Source organism: Telmatherina bonti (genome assembly GCF_933228915.1).
Source record: "Telmatherina bonti genome assembly, chromosome: 17".
NCBI classification, from domain to species: domain Eukaryota; kingdom Metazoa; phylum Chordata; class Actinopteri; order Atheriniformes; family Telmatherinidae; genus Telmatherina; species Telmatherina bonti.
Window position 1 is genome coordinate 8,714,343 of NC_136615.1, and position 22,170 is coordinate 8,736,512.

General features: G+C 41.9%; 1 protein-coding gene across 3 annotated transcripts in view; it reads right to left on the reverse strand.

Moving 5' to 3' along the window:
- myo18b (myosin XVIIIB) overlaps window positions 1-22,170 on the reverse strand; it is a 67,440-nt gene that overhangs the window by 35,765 nt on the left and 9,505 nt on the right. For all 3 annotated transcript variants that reach the window (XM_079256313.1, XM_079256314.1, XM_079256315.1), the window contains 14 exons: window positions 21,802-21,865; window positions 19,940-20,052; window positions 17,742-17,909; window positions 17,452-17,662; window positions 13,828-13,970; window positions 13,639-13,739; window positions 12,638-12,701; window positions 9,533-9,677; window positions 7,683-7,847; window positions 6,727-6,817; window positions 2,855-3,047; window positions 1,119-1,199; window positions 441-561; window positions 190-337 (listed from right to left, as the gene is read on the reverse strand). In XM_079256313.1, coding sequence (XP_079112439.1) covers window positions 190-337; window positions 441-561; window positions 1,119-1,199; window positions 2,855-3,047; window positions 6,727-6,817; window positions 7,683-7,847; window positions 9,533-9,677; window positions 12,638-12,701; window positions 13,639-13,739; window positions 13,828-13,970; window positions 17,452-17,662; window positions 17,742-17,909; window positions 19,940-20,052; window positions 21,802-21,865 — 1,808 coding nt within the window. The remainder of the gene's footprint in view (window positions 1-189; window positions 338-440; window positions 562-1,118; window positions 1,200-2,854; window positions 3,048-6,726; window positions 6,818-7,682; window positions 7,848-9,532; window positions 9,678-12,637; window positions 12,702-13,638; window positions 13,740-13,827; window positions 13,971-17,451; window positions 17,663-17,741; window positions 17,910-19,939; window positions 20,053-21,801; window positions 21,866-22,170) is intronic.

The window sequence follows — 22,170 nt, forward strand, 5'->3', positions numbered from 1 at the left end:
TCATTGCGATCATTTCAACTTTATTCTCTAGTAAAGCAGAGGAAAAAATAATCCGACACTACTTTTTTTTTTTCTCATTGTGGCCCTAATACTCCGTCGTAGCTTCGCCCTTCTGTTTGCATGATCTAATAATATGTTGGTTTAGACATGACAGGCATGAATGAGTCCTGGGTCCACAGACAGACTCACATGGTGGAGTTCTGGAGCAGACAGATGGCGTTGAGAGCAGACGGGTTGTTCTGGATCAGACCAAACCATCCTGTGAGGTCATAACGGACGGGATCGCAGCCCATCAGGTGCTTCACCTCACACTGCAACGGCTGCTCACACTGACGCACTACAGGGACACACATTCATAACAATGAATTAATGCATACTCAGTGCATACACACACTGGGAGTGAGAATAGCTGTGTGTGTGCGTAGCTTTGTTATCCATACCAGTGTTGCTGTAATACTGGCAGACTCGCTCCAGGGCGCCGTTCTCACAGGAGGCCGGTGTCACCATCTCCTCATCCAGAACCCACAGCAGACCTCTGGGGTCTCCATCTGCTGCCCGAATCTAAACATACACATTTTAAAACTGCCACTAAACAACAAAATTAACCATTTTTCAAGGAGAAATTGACTTTAAACTTAGAGTTTCTGCTTCTGTCAGACAGTAAAGTAAAACACCAAAAGAACATGTGGAAGATGGAGGCCTCAATCTTTAGACTTTATGCAGCCTTCAAGTCCAAACTGGCTAAGAAACAGTCTCTTCTTTTACCACTCTGTGCTGCCAGCAAAGCCTTTTGTTCTAATTATTCAACATTTGACTCAGAGGTACATATCCAGATTAGACTAAAATCCCTCAAAACAGATGAGATGAAAATCCCTAAATCCACACTTCAATCCCACCAATAGTGAGATTTTAGTGAGAGAAGACTCACCCTGAAACATAAAGTAGGACAGAAAGCTGATTCTGAGAGGAGGATGTGTGAGTAAATCAACCCCTGCTGATGTTTTTTACATGACAAAGTTTCATCACAGCAGCAGATGGCTTTTCTCTCTCTACATCTGATGCTTCCAGATAAAATACAGTGTTTCTGTAAAAGAGTGATGGTGCAGCTGTGCTCTTACCTGCGGAGGTGGCTGATCGATGGCAGAAACTACCTCTGTCGGGCTGCTCTCTGGACACTCGAACTCCACATTGATCTTCTCCTGTAAGAGAAAACACATGTGCGCAGCTGCTAAATCAGAATGTTTTCTGTCATTAACCATGTGGAGGATGAGTCTGGCTGGAAGCTGTCAACGCCGCTGTTTGAGTGCTTCTGCCTGAGCTGAATCTAAAGGTTGAAGACGCTTCGGTTATAGTCTGAACCCAAACAAGGTCACATTCAGGGTCCGCTGTCCACTTTATTAGGTCCAAATGTTCGACCGCTGGTTAGCATAAACATCAAACCAGCCGATCACATGGCAGCATCTCAACACATGCAGTCATATAGACGTGGTAAAGACGACTTACGGAAGCTCAAACTGAGCATCAGTATTTACATATGATGAGTTGGAACTGTGTGATACTTCATGTCATTATGGAACAAATGTTTCCAACACCTTGATGCATCTATTACACCAAGAATTAAGAAGGTCTGAAGGTTAAAGTGGAACTATTATGTGCATTTCAGGCAAACTTATTTTTATTTCTGAGACCAGAAGGGCCGGGATTGATGGAGTTATTGTCCCAAATGGCTTTATTTACTTCAGACCGACCCTCTCCGTAGGCTGTCAGATCAGCCTGTGGGCAAAACGAGTGGTTGAGACTCTTCCGCATTAAGCCCCGGCTCCCGCCACTGCACTACATCGGGAGCGCGCACCGCAGCTGCTTTCACCGTCATTGTAACGTCTCATAAACAGAAGGATTAGGCTGATATGAACTCAATAAAAAAAACTAAATACAATGTCAACACATAGCATACAGCCCTACATGTTGGAACCTGAATCAGAGCCTGAAAACGAAGTGGAAAACAGCAACCCACAGCAAGGAATGCAGCAGGATGTCTCTCTTTGGTAAACTCACCAGCCATCGTTGGAAATAACTTTATCCCACGTTTTCCACCCGCCTGATGTATTTGTACATGCCCTTGTTAACCAGTAGAAGGTAACCAATCACCGAACCTTATCCCCCGGGACGTCACAAGGATTTCCAAGTAGAAAAAACTCTCTAAAACGACGCATTTTTCGTCGCCATGGAAACCGAACGGAGAGCGTGCTGGAACTCAAACTCAAACTCAGACATGCGTTTAGGTGATAAAAAACAGTGTCGTTCACATGTCTGATGAGGATTCAACACTGTAGAAAGCTCAGAAAACTCCAAACACCATCATAAGAACCCTTTAAAGGGGTCTGATCCGTACCAGCAAGGTGGACCTTTTAAAGCGGCTAATGAGTGTTTATACGCCTTATTTGCAATATCACATCCAACCGAAGAGCTTGTGACACAAACTGCTGCTTTAAACTGCAGAGGTGCCTTGTTGGCTCATTTCAAATGGATTTGGGTTAGCTTGTTATGCCATAACGTCTACCAACACTGGCCCATTCATCATGCAAAGATTAGATAGTAAATATTTAACAACATGAGGACAAAAATAACAAAATGATTTATTAATATTATATGGTTTTTTTTTAGTTTGTTTCTTTTTTTGTGCTTTATTTTGCTGAGAAAATTATACTGTGATGTGAAAAAAGATGTGTTATCTGGTTTAAGAAAGCTGCATTAATCTGCCATGTAAAAATTAGTAATGAGAGAAAAAGTACATTTTTAATAAAAACACACAGGACATAAATCACCTGGGATGACAATGTGAACTCGATGTTACCTGTGCATATCTGTCCAGCGTGTGTGTAAAGGTGTGTGTGTGGTAATGCTCCAGCAGCCGCTCTTGCAGATAGTTGTGGCAGAGGTCGGACCAACCGGCTCCTCGCTCCTCTGCAGCATGTCTGGGGTTCCTCAGGCCCGGCGTGTCCACCACCATCACAGAGGCCAACGCCAGCTGCTCGCTGCTCAGAGCCCTGCACACAAAATGCAAGCACGTGTGCTCATGTCGTACAGGAAGTTTTCCAGCCTGGCTTTTCACATGACGAACGCCGCATTCAGTGCATGTGGAACAGTGCTGGAACGGTTTTCACTCAGGAAAAACTTAGTTTTAATACAAACTACCAGAGAAGTTAAGAAGTTAATTATTCATCAAATAACTGAACATGGAATTAATTAATTATTTGAAGCTTTTTACAACAGAAACAAGTACAAAGAAATGATTTTCTGCTGCATCGTTGACTAACTCTGCATCCTTTCAATGAGACGTTTTAGTGTTTCGGGACACTGAATCTGTGTCTAATCTTGCTGAATCCAAGAATTCAGCCGATTCATGCTTGATGTGTCATTTCTGTTCTTATGATGCTCCAAACAACTTTATAAGAAACTTCAGGCCGGTCAGTTAATTCCAACATCCACTTCTGCACCAATAGATGTGTTCCATGACACCTAAACCATGCACAAAAACAAAATATTGCAATAAAAAAAAAACGCTAAAGGAAACATCGACATTAAAGTGGAACTATTATGTGCATTTCAGGCTAATTTATTTTTATTTCTGAGACCAGAAGGGCTGGGATTGATGGAGTTATTGTCACAAATGGCTTTATTTACTTCAGACCGACCCTCTCCGTAGGCTGTCAGATCAGCCTGTGGGCAAAACGAGTGGATTGAGACTCTTCCGCATTAAGCCCCGCCTCCCGCCACTGCACTACATCGGGAGCGCGCACCGCACCTGCTTTCGCCGTCATTGTAACATCTCATAAACAGAAGGATTAGGCTCATATGAACTCAATAAAAAAAACAAAATACCATGTCAACACATAGCATACAGCCCTACATGTTGGAACCTGAATCAGAGCCTGAAAACGAAGTGGAAAACAGCAACCCACAGCAACGAATGCAGCAGGATGTCTCTCTTTGGTAAACTCAGCAGCCATCGTTGGAAATAACTTTATCCCACGTTTTCCACCCGCCTGATGTATTTGTACATGCCCTTGTTAACCAGTAGAAGGTAACCAATCACCGAACCTTATCCCCCGGGACGTCACAAGGATTTCCAAGTAGAAAAAACTCTCTAAAACGACGCATTTTTCGTCGCCATGGAAACCGAACGGAGAGCGTGCTGGAACTCAAACTCAAACTCAAACATGCGTTTAGGTGATAAAAAAACAGTGCCGTTCACATGTCTGATGAGGATTCAACACTGTAACACTGTAGAAAGCTCAGAAAACTCCAAACACCATCATAGCATCCCTTTTAAAAAAAAAAAAAAGGCTCAAATGTTGCTAAAAAGTTTTTACGCACCCATGAGGAAGTTTTTAAGTAGTTTCGACACAGAATTATATCGCAAAAGTGTAATGGACTTTTTTCACATTTACGTGTCCCCGGACATGACGTTGGGGTCGTGACCAGTATATTTTAAGTAAACAATGGTGCAGTGCGGAACAAAAAACAGCAAATTTCAGAGTTTTAGAAAAGAAAATGAGGGAGAAAAGCTTCAAAAAGTCATCGGAAATTCTCCACAGCAAGTGGAAAACCCCAAAGTACATTGCGGAAGATGCAATTCTCAGAGAATCTCGTTCAGTTGATGAGATTTTACAAGAACTCAGGCTTATGCGCTAAATCCGTTAAAATGGAAACACCTGTAAATCGCAATTGTCGTTTGTAAAATGTAATGGAAACGTAGCTGATGTGACTTTCACATATGAAGTCATCCATGCCGTGGACACCGATGGGCCTCAGATCATCACAGATGCTGTTAATTTTTTACAGATTTCTCTGTCAGCAGCCTCGATAGTCTTCCTCATCTCTGACACATAGAAGTAGGAGCCAGTTTCTCCCAAAAGCAGCTGAAACATGGATGCATCTGATCACAGAACATGACTCCATTGTCTTTTTCTTTCACAAGAGATGAGTCGGTCCAGAGAACATGTTGCTTTACGATTTGCTCCTCATGTAATCCAGTCAGAGCCGTTTCTTGCTGACTAGCGGACTGGGTAGATGCCTAAGACCTCCAAGCCACCAGGGGGCCCCAAAGCTGCATCTTCAGCTTCTTCTGCTGGAGAATTAAAATGTCGGTTTTTATCTGTAGCTATTTCATGTGTTTATTATGCCCCTTATAGGTTTAAAAATAAACATTGGCCTAAATAAAATAAACTGCAATAGCAAGCAGTGGATGGTCTTTTATTTTATTTTATGGTAGAGCTGCTTATTTTTCAACCTGTTCACGCCCCGCTTCCAACACTTTCTGTTCTTTCTGTTTTCATTCATGTTCCATTGTTAACTTTTGATTTGTACAGTTTTGAAACAATACTTTATTTTCAGACTTTGTACAACTGTATCTCTATCTTGATAAAATAAGAAATGTAAAAAAAGAAAGAGTGAACCGTAATCAAGAGAAAACCAGCATCTATTCCCGTATTTTGTTCAGCATACGGTTGTAATAACCGGTGAAATACTGAGAGCAAATCGTGTGGAATTACATTTCACAAGGTTGAATAATAATTTGTTATTTGACCAGATAAAAATAGATAAATCCAAATGCATCAATAAACAATCAAACATGATTTATCAAATTCATGTATATGTTTATTTATATTGTAGCTATCTTATGTATTTGTTAAATAGCATCATAAGAAATATTTTAGCAATATTTTATTTTTACCTCCAACCTGTTTTGCTCAAGAACTGTAAGAGATGTTGGCATCTTCGTAGACCATCTAAATGGTTAGGAATATCTTCATCACAGTTTGACAAACTAAAGGCCCCAACATCTTGCCGAGGGTCCCCACAAAGCTAGAAACGGCCCTGAATCCAGTTTCAGCTTCTTGTGGGGGAACAAACCAGAAGAAAAATGGTTCTACAGGATCTTTCTGAGCTCATTTGGCTGCATTGGGATGTCATGATGGTTGCCCCTCCAGCTCCACCGAAAGACTCAAAGGTTACAACCATTGATCTGTGTGTGTGTGTGTGTGTGTGTGTGTGTGTTTCCACATTCCTAAAGTCTTTTCACAAGATTCATGATGGATGTTGCTTTCATACCCAATCCTGACACCCTTACCTGACCCCTGTTTTAATGTGTTGCAGCATCAGATTCCAGCTGTTTATTTCTTCTGAATACAGTGAAGTTGCTCAGTAAACACACACACACACACACACACATTTCTTCCGTTGTTTCAGAGAAATAAAGGTTCTTTTTTTTTTTGTTAGATTTTAGAAATGATTTGGAGATGTGGTTTTGCAGCCTTTACTGTGAGTGCTGTTTATTCTGGGAACAATGAAAGACAGATGTTGGTGTTTGCAAAGTTAGCAACTTGTGCTGCGTTGACACACACAGCTAACTGGTTCCAGTAACGGCGTGTAAAACCAGTGGGTTATCTCAGTGGATGTGTTTGCTGACATAAGCTGCCGTTTTCAGACATATTGCGGCAACCCACACACACACACACAGATGTGTGTGAAACCTAAAATAAACTGCATTAGACAGCAAGCCACGTTACTCTGACTTTCTGAGCCAGAAAACGGACTTGTTGAGAAGATCTTTGTCCTGGTGGGAATCCAGACGTGACGTGGTCCCTGTTCAACACGGATGCACCGGAGAGGGCGTCAGGGACAAACCAGTACAGGTAAACAACTGCTGAGACGCATCTTTACCTGTTGATGAATGAGACGATGACAGTGAAGAGCTCTTCGTAGAGTCCAGCGGCCATTCCCTCCACACACTGAGCAGCTGTTAAACGTGGACCTGCACACGCACACACATCCACACACACACACACACACACACACACACACACACCGGAGGAGCGAAGGAAGACGAGGTCAGGTGGTATTTCCTCCCTTTTTACTGACTGATCTTTCCTTTCTGATGAAAATTCTCCTGTCAGCATGAAGTTTGTTCAGACTGAATTGGAAAGTTAAAAACCATCATAATGGTTTTAAGAATAATTATATTTGATTTAATTTATTTCACATGAGACATAGTAAATAAAATAATCTGTATTTCCTCACAGACGTTTAAATGGAGACATATAGATGATAAAGCTCTGATGAGAAGCTTTAGGAGGCATCTCCAGGATTGTTATTTCTCCTGTATGACACACAGCTGGGACGTATCAAGTTTCTCTAAATAAAAAAGAAGAACTTTAATGTAAAATTTTCAGAATTACTAATAAAAATCAAGAAAATTTGACATTAAAGGTCCATAAGATGTCAAAGGGATTTAATTTCTGACCTCAGTTTTAGTTATTTGTCTCGTTATTGGAGAATTTGAGCAGTTTTGCTTTTATTTTCATGAATTAACTCCCAAACAGGCTGCCATGTGCTTAACTCGACACAGATATAAAACTTTATTAATATTCCACTTGGATCAACAGAAATCTGCTCAGGCTGTGTGACGCTACATGTTGGCTCGTGTTGCTTCATGTTTACTGATTTATCCAATAACAGAATGAAAATGCTGTCTTATGGTTATGTTATGCTTGTAGGCGGGATTAAAGCCTCTCCAGGTGAGGTGAGGAGCCAGATCCTGTGATCCCGTCACATCCGCTGCTCCTCCTCCTACCTCTGAGCAGCAGCTGCTTGTGTTTGCTCTCCTGTCTGAGCCTCACCCTCCTCCGACTCTGCGGTTCTCTCTCTGCTGCCTCCGGTGGCTTTCTGCAGCAGCTGTCGCAGGTGATGCTTGAAGACGGCGGTGTGCAGCTCCTCTCCCTCGCATCCGAGCACGCTGCTGGCCGCCTGAGCGCTGTCGAAGTTCACAAACTGCCTCCTGGCCACTGAGAACGCCAACAGAGAGAGAAGGCTATCACCACAAAGTCCAGCTGCCTCCCCGTTCCTTAATCTGGTGAAATTCATTTGCAGCCGATGGATGAAACCAAAGATTAAATCAACATTTCATTTCAAATATTCATCTTTTCTAACTTCATGCTGTTGGGTTGATGTAATTTATGACCCAAATGGGTCATTATAGGACAAAAATCACGACAGATTCACAATTTTTCCACTTCAAATCAAATCAAATCTACTTTAATCCAAATGAAAACTGTGATTATTTTAACCTTTTAAATGCCAATGTAATCACATGATTTTGTAGATTTTCAATAAAAAAGAGCTTTTTACTTAGAGTTGTGTCTCGCTGGTGCAAGTTCAAATCCCTGCCCCCATCCTTTCCAACTCCCTTTTCTGTAAACCTATTGTGATATAAAAGTAACTAGAGCACACCCAAAGAACTATTATAAAGAGTTAATAACTACAAAATCACTCTTAAATGTGCTAAAAATTAGAAAATCTCCATCCCACTGTCCATAGCCTACTTTGTTTCTTAAAAACAGACACATCATATGATCAAATTGGCATGAAAATGGTTCAAATAATTCTAATTATTATATATTTTGGTAGTTTTCATTAAGAGGGAATCTGACTGAGTGATCTGAGCAAAGAAAGTGGTAAAATTGTCATCCGTAATGTTTTTATAGATGGTTTTGTGAGACTTCTGGGACCTGAAACGCTGCTAAATGTCTCCTCACTGTCCTGCAGACGTGATTTAAATTAAATATTTAAAGTTTTTCAAGAGAAATAGTCTTTTTTCTTTTAACAAATAATGGCCCATTGTGGGGAAATGCAAACAACATCAAAATGTAAATTAGGTGACATGCAGTCAAAAATGTGTCATTTTGCAGATTTTTCCTGCAGAAAAAAATGTTTGAGTTTTTTTGTTTGTTTGTTTTTTCATTTTGTTGACACATGAGCGTAAAAACATTTCTTAGAGTGAACTTATTATATATTTAGATGGATATCTATTTACTTATTCACTTTTACAACAACTTTTTCTGTGTTTTTGGGAAGAAATGTTTGATAAATCTGGTTATGAATGACTGTTTAGGTCATAAACTCATCAATGAAAACAACTACAGACAGGAGCAAAACTGGAAACTTTGCTGCATTTAAGTGTTGTGAACATGGACATTTTTTATCCAGGGTATTAATGCATGATTACTGATTTATTTTTTTATTAAAAAAACTGACTAAACTAAACTAAATCATTCTCTTTTTGATAAAAACCATACTTACAGACATCATATCCAATCAAATTCACAAAAAACACGAGTTTTAACTCATTAAAGTTGACAAACATAGAATCCAGCCACCATATAAACCAGACCAGAGGTGACTGGGAGCAGACCAGACGTGACTGGGAGCAGACCAGTCATGACGCAGTGACTTTAGGTAACTTTAGAAGAGCTTTGGGTGCAAACGCTAATCTGAAAGGAAACTAAAAAGTGACCAGCTGATGATTTTCTCTGCCTCCTAAAAGGTTCATCAGGATGTTTTTATCTCCTGGTTTCAGTGTCGTAAACACCAAAGCAACGTTTTCATATTCAGACAGCTGACGTGATGAATGATGTCGGGTCAGGTCCTCAGAAATGCCGTGTCAGACTGGCAGATGATGACTCAGCGTTACCTTTACAGGCCCCGGCAGCTCCCAAATGGTAAATACCAGCCAGAACATGCCAGATCGCCTTCTGCTCGCTGCCTGAGAAGCCCAACGTTTCCATGGCAGTCAGCAGCTTGGTGAAGGCAACGGACGCCCGCTGCTTCTCTTCCACCTGCGAGCAGACAGAGGAGGAGGAGGAGGAAGAGGAGGTGGTCCATCAATGCTGTCTGTGAAAGTCAGACGCTTAATAAGGTGCAGGAACAGCTGAGTCACATCTCATCTCCCATCACAGCCTGACTCCCTTCAGGTGGAGGGATCTGCCTCTTCACAACCCATCCCTCCATGTTTTAGCCTGAGACGCACCGCAGCACCAGCTGAGCCTTTAACGTGTTCGTCTGCAGGTAATAATGATCCCTACAGGTGTCACACTGTCTAATATTGATGCTGGTGAGCTTCCAGTCAGCAGGGGAGACCAGTTCACTGGCGGAAGCAGAAGAAATGCTTCTTAATGTTCATCTCTAGGCGTAAAACGCAGAAGCTTTATGAAAAGTCTTCATCCATTCCTCATATAGTTCAGGCTGGTTTTCTTTCTGTGTGTCTGTGAGCTCTGGGTTTTCCTGATAGTTGATGGCTTCACCCTCCTGCAGGGGGAACATGACTCCAGTGTGTATAGATGTATGGGTGTGTGTATATATAAGTGGGTGCTTATATAAATACAAATGTATGTAGGTTGTTCTCTTTCTCATTCTTTCTTTTTTCTTTCTCACTCTCTTTTTCTCTCTACGAGGTGTCTTTTGTTTTCTCTTCTTTTTGATTCTCTTTCTGTCTCTCTTCTGTCCTCTCCGGTCCAGCAGTACAAACTTTGTAATACAAACAATTATGCTAAATCAATAGAAAAATAAAATAAAAATCCAGAATATCAATGGGAGCATTATATCTACGATGCTTCCCTTGGCAAAGTAAATTTGCTCAGCAGAACACAGCATCCAGAAAATCATTCTGCCTGCTTAAATACCAGACAAGACAAATAATAATAATTATAAAAAAAAGTCATATAGTTCAGGAAATATGTGAAACAGAAGTTGTGATTGGCTGAAAATGTGTGAATATAAATGGATATGGCTCCCAGTATGACCAGCAGGTTGAGGAACGCTACCAGTAGCTACCCCTTCTCCCCTGCAGGGTGCATAACTTAACACTACTGGTGCAATAAGTAGTTTTCTGTGCGGTGCAGACACTTATTTTCCTTTTATATTCTTATCTTTTATTTATTTCATTTTATGTTGTTGTTTCTGTGTATTTGTATTTTTACTTAGTTCCTATTATTCATGTGATTATTGTAAAATAACGTGACTATACTGCATCGCAGCATGCTAGCAGGGTTTAAAAGCTAATGGACATCTGGATTAATGACATATTTGGCTATTTTTTTGGGCGAATCTGTAACCTTGGGTGCTGAATTTTGTGCTATCTCATATAAACATGTCCTGGTATGACAATAATCCTACGAGGTGAGTTTAAGTTTGTCTACTTGACAGTGAATGTTTCCACCTTTTGGTTTGAACAGTCTGAACAGGTTTTCTTTAAGCTGCGTCAGGGACACCAAATGACATCAGTTCTAAGCCCAGATGATCCTACGTGGCTTCCTGGTTCTGGGAAGGATCCGTACCCCAATCAGACCAGTTGCCAATGGTTTTCAGTCCAGTACTTGCGACATACCGCAGCCTTTTCTCCCTGTTTCCCTTCTAATGGCTCCTTGACAGTCACGTTTCCATGGAGACCATCTCGGATGAGGCTTCGGCCAACGGTAGATGGATCAGCTGCATCTCCCAGGTCCTGGTTCAGGTCTTTGCTGGATTTGTTCCAGTTTCTCCCAGGTCCTGGTTCAGGTCTTTGCTGGATTTGTTACAGTTTCTCTCAGGTCCTGGTTCAGGTCTTTGCTGGATTTGTTCCAGTTTCTCCCAGGTCCTGGTTCAGGTCTTTGCTGGATTTGTTACAGTTTCTCCCAGGTCCTGGTTCAGGTCTTTGCTGGATTTGTTACAGTTTCTCTCAGGTCCTGGTTCAGGTCTTTGCTGGATTTGTTCCAGTTTCTCCCAGGTCCTGGTTCAGGTCTTTGCTGGATTTGTTCCAGTTTCTCCCAGGTCCTGGTTCAGGTCTTTGCTGGATTTGTTCCAGTTTCTCCCAGGTCCTGGTTCAGGTCTTTGCTGGATTTGTTCCAGTTTCTCCCAGGTCCTGGTTCAGGTCTTTGCTGGATTTGTTCCAGTTTCTCCCAGGTCCTGGTTCAGGTCTTTGCTGGATTTGTTCCAGTTTCTCCCAGGTCCTGGTTCAGGTCTTTGCTGGATTTGTTCCAGTTTCTCCCAGGTCCTGGTTCAGGTCTTTGCTGGATTTGTTCCAGTTTCTCCCAGGTCCTGGTTCAGGTCTTTGCTGGATTTGTTCCAGTTTCTCCCAGGTCCTGGTTCAGGTCTTTGCTGGATTTGTTCCGGTTTCTTCAGGACATCTCTTTCAGAACCGGTCCGTCTGCTGTCCTGACTCTTCTTCTTCTGTCCTCGACACCGTGCTGAGATAAGCGACATATTCAGCCGACAGCTCGCGGGGAATCACATCATTGCTACTAAAATCCTTCTTTCTTTCCTTGAAACAGCTTTTCCAGAAGGATTTACAGAAATGAGAACTAACGATGTGTCTTTGCTGCTGGTAACAAAGAGTTCTGGACTAATTAGTTTCAGTTCTCAGGAACGAGAACAGAACTAAAAATAAGTCACAAATCGGAAAATATCAAAACTTCTGAAATGCCTTCAGAGAACTATTGATCAAGTGCAAACCCTGAGATTAAAAATCAATCAGCAGATAATGCTGGAAACAGATTTCTGCTCATGTTTACAATCTTCCTCATCATCAGATGCGACAAAGCATTTAGGTATGCAGAAAACAAAACCAACTAATTCACCTGTTTGGTTTATTTGTCTTTTTCATTTAGTTGTTTTTTAGGAGAGATATTAAAAGAAACTGAACAATAAATACAATTTTCAATCAGTCATGGTTTGAGTTTATCCAGTCAAAGTAACACCCAGAACCTTCAGCATGGTCCAAACACACACACACACACACACACACACTGTCCTGTTACTGTACCTTGGTTGGAGGAACAATACCAAAAGAGTTGGATTCAGGAAGCTGGTGGAGCTGCAGATCTGTCCTGATGGAGGATCATAGGACATGTTCAGCTATGAAAACACTGCAAAGCCACTGATCTGTGTTGTTCTCATGCCTCATAAATTTCAAATAAAGCTACAATTGTGTGAAATAATCCACGGACAACCACAGACGCCTCTATGCACCAATGAAGAAGTTGACATGTTGAGGAGCACTCGATGGTTTTTAACTCTTTGGACCAAAATGTTGTTTTAGACAAATTATCCCAAACACTGACTTTTATTTTGAAAATAAAATTGTGGAAAGTGTTGATAGAAGGTTTTGTCTTTATGAAAGTGAGAAAAGAGTTAAAAAAAATCATGAGGAAACATGAGTAAAGACAGTCTCAGAGGAGTTATCTTAAAAATCTGTAAAAATAATTAAACTAGATCTCAAATGAGCATTTTAAAACAAAACCTTTTAGTTTCTTAAACATTTGAGACGCAAAGTAAACAAAACTTACAGAAGAAAAATTTATTTTATTTCTTGAAATTAGAATTTTAATAGTTAAAATGTTCATCATAAAACTGAGATGCCAAGAAAATTATATTTATTGTGTAAAAATGAACAAATGTAAAAGTATTTTATTTATTCCTGAAGGGAAATATTTTTATAACCTTTTTATGAATTAATATTTTCTTATTAACTCTGTGCATGTGGGTTAAGACAACTTAACACAGTCTTAACTTTGGGAAACAAACTCATCATGTTAAGCTGGTCTCTGTTACATCTGATATTACATCTTTTATGATATTTCTCATCATAATCAGACCTGCAGGATTGTACTTTTATCCCCTCCTTAGTGGAAGTTTCACTCCATCGATAAAAACTACAGAACCTTAAACCAAAAGTGGACGTTAGACTTTATACTTCGTCAGTTCCAGAAACTAGAAAGTAAACATGCAGCTGTAAAACGATGAGGATTAAATCTGTTTCGTTACCTCATCTCTGTGCTGAGTCCAGCCAGCATCTGGGAGAAGACCAGGAAGTTACTTTCTCCTGCAGTCTTCCGACACACCTTCCACTTGTCCAGCATCATGGTCTGATCGATGGAGAGGAAGGAGGGGGGAGTGAAGGGCGATGACGACACGAGAGGCTTTGCATGGAGACTGAGAGGTGTGTTTGTGTACCTGCAGGTGTCCAGCAGCAGCCTGTCCGGCGTGGTTGAAGTCCAGAGAGAAGACCATGGCGAATCGCGACGAGGCATCGCTGTGCGGGGAGCTCACGCAGCCGAATGAGCGCAGGATGGTGAACATGGCCTGCACGCGCTCCGCTACAGAGAGAACACCTGTCAGTTCCTGAAGATTTCACCTCAAAAACTGCAACAGCATTTTCATTCACATTTAAATGAGTTTAAATCTTTACTTGTCCTTATTATCTACATGGGGTACGGTTACATAATCATTGTTCATTGGGGAATAATAATTCGGAGTTAAATAATTCAGAATGAACAGTATAGTTAACATGGAAATAATAATTCTGAATGGAGGTTGACATGGAAACATGGAAACTTTGTTTATTCTCAGTAGAAGTAAGTACGTCACACTCCTGTCCAATCAGAACCCGCTGATCTGAAGCAGAATTGAATGAATAAGAACGTGTTTCCATGTAAACTTCAATTTGGATATATTTATTCATTTCAATACATTTAATTATTTTAATTATTTTAATTTTTTTTTTTTAATTATGTATTTATCTATTATTATTATTTAATTATTATTTTATTTAATTATTATTATTAGGTAACTAATTATTTATTTCCATTTCTCCATTGTGAAGGCTACCGGACAGTGAAAGTGTGTTCAGTGAGAGGCTTCTTCAGGTCCGAACGAAGACTGAAAGATACAGAAGATCATTCCTGCCAGCAGCCATCAGCCTCCTGAACAAGACCTCCTCAAGTTAATTATCTACTACAATATTGAAATTCCCTTTGGGATTAATAAAGTATTTTTCATTTTATTCCCGCCTCTGCATTGTCCATTAATTCCTGATAATGGTCACCTCATTGGGCATTATCTCTTCAATAAACTCATAGAATACTGTTAATTCAGAATTATTTAATTCCAAATTACTAATTCTAAATTAAAAATCATCATCTAACTGTACCCACTAAGAATAATTTAAATCTTATTATTTGTTAAAAATGTAAAATAATTTTAATATTCCTAAAATTTACACCAGAAGCGCCACATTTCACACGGAGGCAGATGGAGGTTTAAACCTCCAGCTGCATCACTCCATTTTTTTTATTCATCTTAAAAGTGTTTATTTAACAAACTGTCTCTTTTCTGCCATGTGCTGTCCTTGTTTATGCTTCACCAGTAACACATGCACTGATATTCACACGTCTTAAAGAGCCATTACAGCAGATTTTTACCGTGATGAGCCACGTTATCATGGTTAATTCCCCTCCATCTTGCATCTTACCAGCACTGAGAGCTCTCTCCAGACAGTAACTCCTGTCTTATCTATTGCTCTGCCTCTGTAACGTCCTCAGCTGTTCTGCACATTCAGAATGTCTTGTATTTATTTCCACCAGCTAGCGTGTGACGCAGCGCGTAGGCAGAACTCAGCTGTTCCCTTTATGATGACTCCAAAAGCCTTCAAACTGTCATGGTTCTTGTCTGTGCATGTTTTTTCCCAGCTGTCTCTGAAGGTATCCCTCCTCAGCACTGATTTGCTGTGCCACTCTCATTCCCAGGACTGCTGATTGCCAGTTTCTCTGTGTGTTTCCAGCCCTTTAAGTGCTGCTAACTGTGCTCGGTGATGTCTGACCCCCTTTTCCCGCTCAGTTTCCAGTACCTGCCTGATCCCTGATTCCCCATCCTTGTGGCTCTTCCAAGTTTTGTGGATCTGGGATTGTTGTAGGAATTGGGTATTGGATTCTTACCCTGCTGCACCCTTATTCTGGAAATCTACAAGGAAGGATCTCTTTCACTCGACTGAGGAGCCAGCTAGGCTCTGGTCTATAATAATATATTCCACCTGATCCTGAGGTTTCTGATTTATTATAGGGTTCCATCTGCCGAGCCTTTATGCAAACAGACGCAGTGGTTGCAGATCTATGCAGATATGTATTATGACTACACATATATCTAATACTGCATATGCTGCAGATATATTTCATCATATTTATGAAGTTTTGAGCAAAGCTCACTGGGTTTAGTAGCCCATTAAGGTGTATTAAATCCTCGCCCAGGATGCACGTTTTCATTAAGAGCTCCACAGTTTATATGACATGAAATTCATGTTTCCCATTTAACATCCACAAACTCACATGTACAGAAGGGAGGACTGAACCAAGGCTGGATGCCAACGTCTCTACGTGTTTAGAAAGCAGCAGGGACTCACTGTTCCATTGTTGCACCTCAAGGCCACTGTAGCCGTTCAGGATTTATTTTTTTTTGTCTTGTCCAGCATTTAAGCAAGCAGAATGATTGTCTGGATGCTGTGTTCTGCTCAGCAAATTTACTTTGCCAAGGGGAGCATTACTGGTATGATGATCCCCTTGATTTTCTAGATGTTTATTTTATTTCTTTATTTATTTTGTGTAAATTTTTGAGTTTCTACTGCTGGACCAGACCAGAGAGGATAGGAGCAACAGAAAGATAAAGGGAAAGAGAAAGAAAACACCTTGTAGAGGTAGAGAAAAAGAGAGAGATAGAAAGAGAAAGAAGGAACAAACAGACATCTGCATAAACGTACGCATATACACCCATACACATTTGCCTATATAGATGCATGTACCTACATATTCACACATATAGACACAAACAGGCCAATCTTAAATTCTTATTCCCCCTGCAGAGGACTAGACTATCAAGTGTCAAGAGAACCATAAACTATCAGGTTAAATATTAATGGGAGACAAAGAAAACAAGCTGCTGTTAGTGAATAATCCTGTAGACGACTCAGTGACTGTGTCACATGCAGAACATACAGAGTGGAACGTGTTCAGAGAAGAGAAATCATGCCAATGTGACCCCGCCCACACAAGAAACAGGCCAGGAGGAGACCCCATACACTTGCACCCCAACACTCCCCCAACACACACGCCTACCCCCATCACCGTATATTACTACACTCCCCCATACATCCCCCCTTACCCCTCATCCTCATGCACCAACACACTCCCCATACACGCACCCCTACCCCCTCATCTACATGCACCAACACACTCCCCCATACACGCACCCCTACCCCCTCATCTACATGCACCAACACACTCCCCCATACACGCACCCCTACCCCCTCATCTACATGCACCAACACACTCCCCCATACACGCACCCCTACCCCCTCATCTACATGCACCAACACACTCCCCCATGCATGCACCCCTACCCCCTCATCTACATGCACCAACACACTCCCCCATACACGCACCCCTACCCCCTCATCTACATGCACCAACACACTCCCCCATACACGCACCCCTACCCCCTCATCTACATGCACCAACACACTCCCCCATGCATGCACCCCTACCCCCTCATCTACATGCACCAACACACTCCCCCATGCATGCACCCCTACCCCCTCATCCTCATGCACCAACACACTCCCCCATGCATGCACCCCTACCCCCTCATCTACATGCACCAACACACTCCCCCATACACGCACCCCTACCCCCTCATCTACATGCACCAACACACTCCCCCATGCATGCACCCCTACCCCCCCATCCACCTCCTACTCTCACACACCACAACTCTCCTCCATACATGCAGCTGTTCAGGTTTAACCCTCACCGCTGATGTTCTGTCCGGTTGTCCCGGCCTGTTTGAGGAGTGCATGTGTGAAGGCTTGGCACGCCATGGTCTTGCCCGTCCCACTGCGTCCCACCGCACACACGCTGTGGTCTCTCCTGCTGCCAACCATGGACACATAGATTCGTTTGACTAGAACAGCCAGAGCAGGGGGGGCGTCCCACACAGACTCTCCCCGCCGGGACTTTGGGGTCTGACCAAGAGGAAGGAAAGAATGAATGAAAAAACAGAAACAGAAACGTCTTTTAGACTCATTTCACATTCAGCCTCACCTTGCTGTGGGTCTGTAACGGGGGCCAGAAGTTGATCAGGTTTGGTCCGGCGTGGGTGAGTGGCATGCTGGCTTTGGCCCGACTGGCCAGCGTGTGCAGGACTCCACATTCATTCACACTCTGCAAGTCGCTCAGGTCCTCACAGTGGTCCAGTTCTGCTGGGTTACACTGTGGAAGCAGAGGGACACTCAGTCTGACCAGCTGTTAAAGGATCATTCCGCCTTTTCTACATAAAGGAAGATGTTTGTCTGTGACTGGCTGTTTCTTTTCAGGTTGTAAACGTAGAGGAGTCTGAAAAATGAACAAATAATGACAGCAAAAAGCAAAAAGCAAAGAAAAAAGCATTACAATCTGAGAAGGGTTCGTTGTTCCGAGTAAAACCTGATTTTCTGTCTGGGATTTCGTCTGCAGAGAAATGAATTAACCTGTGGAGCGTTTTACAGGTGATTGGGTCATGTGTTCAGCATCCGTTACCATGGCAAACGAGTAGATAAAAAAAACAATGATGCCTACTGCTACTAATTTGTGGTTATTATAATCTATTTAGCAGTATTAATGTATTTTATATTAACTATTTGTTGTTTTGCTTTGAAATGGAGGAGCATACATACTCTTTACCCCGCTAGAGGGAGGAAAAACAGCCCAGGAAAGGAAAATCAATAATAAACAAGGAAAAGGAGAGTCTACAGGGGTGTAGCGTTTACCAGATGGAGGTTGCAGCTTTCTGCTGGACAGGTAAGTTTATTTAGTCTAACTGTGAAGTTTATTTTGGCGTTATGTTAGAAATATGGCAGGTAGTCCAGCAGTGACTTTATCCTCCTGTTTGAGTCGCATCCTTTACTGTTATTTGCTGTATGAAACAGCAGAGATGCTAACTTGTCAGTTAGCCTGCAGTGGAAACAGTTTGCAGTTGCAGTTCTCTTTACAGAAGTCATACCACCGTGTGTTGCTTTCAGATGGGTTTTATTTCCGCGGATTTGTCAAGACAGGAGAGGGTTGGTTTCCTCCTACTGGTCCCACCATTTCACACCATGACATTAGCTGTTAGCTGTTAGCAGTAGCTAACATGCATGGAGGGCATGTTTGCAACTTATCTGCATCAATTATGTAACAGAATTATGTATCGTTCTGTACCTCATCACCTGACAGGACACTCCAACAGCAAGATGTATGCAAGATTTATGACCCTCCGCAGCTTTGGTAGAGGTAAATATGTGCTTAAATGGGAAGGCGCCAGAGAGCGCTATTCAGTCGTTTGCATTCAGTTAGCAAACTAGATGGGAGGAATTCCCACACATTGAGGTTTTAAAGTAAATAAATTAAAAATAAAGTGTAATAAATTTAAAGAAGTTATTTTGTATTTTTGCCCAGATAAATGCAGGGCTTGCGTTAGGAAGGGTATCCGGCGTAAAACGTGCCAACGACAGTGTGCAAATATGGCTTTTGCACCAGATCAGTAGGTGGAAGCAGGTAATTCGCTGTGGCGACCTGTTGAGAAAGAAGCAAGGCGGGAAGGGAAGGTGTCATGATTTCTGCTCTGCCCTGAATGAGCTGCATTCTTCCCCTGCCTGATTGCAGATTATCTTCGCCCGTGCTGCTCACTATTTAAACACCTGCTCCAGACCTGCTCAGTGCGAGATCATCGGTCCTTGTGTGCAACTTTCAAGCCTTGTTTCATGTGCCCTGTTTCTAGAAGATTACCTGGTTTTGACCCTGTCTATCCCCAACTACTATCTCTGCTTCTTCCTTCTGGTATGGGAACTGACCTCCTGTTGCCGAACCTTGCCTGTTCCTGACCCTGCCTCTAGTCTCTGCTCTTTGGATCCATTCCTTCTCCTGAAACCTGTGTATGACCCTGGACTACTTTTGGAACCTGAGTATTTGGATTGTGGAGATCATTTCCCCTGCTCTGGGTGATCATTCTAGGGTCCTGGTAACCATTTGTTTTGGCCTCTTATCATTCCACCTCTGTTTTTGTGTTCCAGACCTCCTGATGACCAGACTAGCAAGACCACCTTCAACACCATCATTTTTTCAATCAATCTCTTTTACCTCCACTGATGGCTGAGTTTTGGGTTCTGGCTTCATAACCCTTACAGGAGGAGGAGTTTTTAGATAAAAGACCAGGTTGGGTTATTTGTGGTTCGTTTGGAAGCATTAATGTGCTAAACTACATAAATGTGATAAAAGTGACGTACCTTCTCAACTTCATGCTCTGTGACGTCATGCAACGAGCCATCTGTCTCCAGGCGGACTCTTACTCGACCCTCCGGGAGTTCAGGCGTGCCTTCATCCGGCTTCAGCTGAACGGCTGAGAAGAAGAAGAACATCAAAGCTCCATCATTTATTAGCGGAGAACATGATGAACAGAGCTTCAGGTCCACGGTGAATGAGCTTTACATCCCGACTTTCTGGTCTCTGGTCTCTGGGTCAGGATTGTCTGGGACTATCAGGGTCTGATGGGATTAGTGCGCTGCAGTAAATAGATTGAAAACTGGACATGGGAATGTTGGATGGATAAAAAGCAGCTGTAACTAATGTGTAAGATGATATATAAGCAATAAAACAGATTAGTAGGGACTGTGTGGGAATTAACAGATGACTCCACTAATCCAAACACACATCCCGGGTCACAGAGACTGTTTCTCTCATGAAGGAGAGCTGGACATATAAAACATACCAACAATCTTTTCCCTTTTATCTACACTAATCAATCAATCAAATGTGGTTTATAAAGCATTTTTTATGCAGGAGTAGCACAAAGTGCTTCTGTAAAGCGATTCTTAGGTAATCTTTTATTTTTCATATAAATTTTGCTTAAAAGTTTTAATCCATTCCTCATTTCTTTGGATTTTCAAGTACTGCTCATGACAAGGCGTCCAAACTATAGACTGTATATAAAAAGATGGATGGAGCCTCTGTGACGTCACCCGTAGGTTTTTAAAGAGCTGAATTGAAGCTCGGTGGGCGGTTCCTACCGTCACCATGTTGGCAGCGTCATGCGTGTCGTCTCGCCCAGAAAATACAAATATGGGCAAAGAGGTGGAGCTGAGAGGGGAGCAGTGGGTGTCATGGCGGATGATTGACATCGAGCAAACTCCGAGCTTTCCGTAGCTAAAAGCTAACCGAGCTAACCCCAAGATAACGGAAGCTAACCAGCTAACGGAGGTAAGCGGGCTAAAGCTAAGTCACGTTGTTAACCGGCTAAAAACCGCGGTTGTTCTACGTTCTTCTGACTTGAAGCTGGAGATTGGGCACCTGTCAATCATAAGGACACGCCCCTAAATATGCCGAACTTTGGGATCAAATTACTTTTAAACGGGCGAGTTAGAAAAAAATTCACTCCCCCCACAGTTGTCATGAAGGTAAACCTGACCTATTAAACCTAAAATGGATTTTTGAACCAGGCTGTAAACATGTTTATTTCTGCTGTGAAGTTGGTCTTTTTAACATGGGAGTCTATGGGGATTTGTTCTGTTTTGCAGCCCCTAGTGGATGAAGGGGGAACTGCAGTTTTATGCACTTTCACATAGGCTTCACTTTTAACCACCGGAGGTTGCCACTTGGTCCAAACCAGTGAGAAGCCAGATGTCTTATTGAATTAGTTAAGAAAAAACATTGGACTAATAACTAATAGGAATGATAAAACTAAAAACTAAAACATGGACAAGTTAATCCACATTCCCACATCCCTTACTTCATATGCACCATTTGTTCTCTTATTAATAGGCAAACCTTCAGATGCATATAGATTATTTTAATTAAATTAAAATAAGTAAATTAAAGAAAAAAATATGTCTGCACTGGGCATGCAGGTTGTCCAGTCTGCATGTTATAATGGAGGAAGTTCAGAGCAGTTTTCTCTGCAGCGAAGCTTCACTTTTTACAGGAAGTTACCACTGCTATGCAGACGATACACAGCTTTACATCCCTCTGAAGGGAAACACCGAGACTCCTCTAAACACCTGAATAAACCATTAGATGTTGTTAAAAGGAGCAAAAATCTAAATGTTTTGCTGTAGAGCTCTGTGTGCGGCGTGTTGTTGTTGTCAAAGCTCACCACGAGTGAAACCATCTTTGTGGACGTACCACACAGGTCCAGCTTCATACCACACATCCTTCACCTGAAATACAGACACAGGAAGCCGTGAGTCATCATCTGTGCAGCCACGTTGTGTGTTGTGTCATGTTACTCAGTGCTAAGTCACATGACCTCAAAGCTAACCAATCAGATCTCAGCTGGTTTGGCGTCTATGGTTTGTTTCCAGTTTTCTGATGAGCTTTGAAACCTTAAATCTTAAATCTTTGACTCCAAAAGTGGAAAAAATGTGACATAAATGGCAAAATGTCAGCGATTAAGGTGACAACAGACCAGCATTTAAAGCCCTTTAAAAGGATTTGATACGACAATGTTTCCATGTGAATGTTT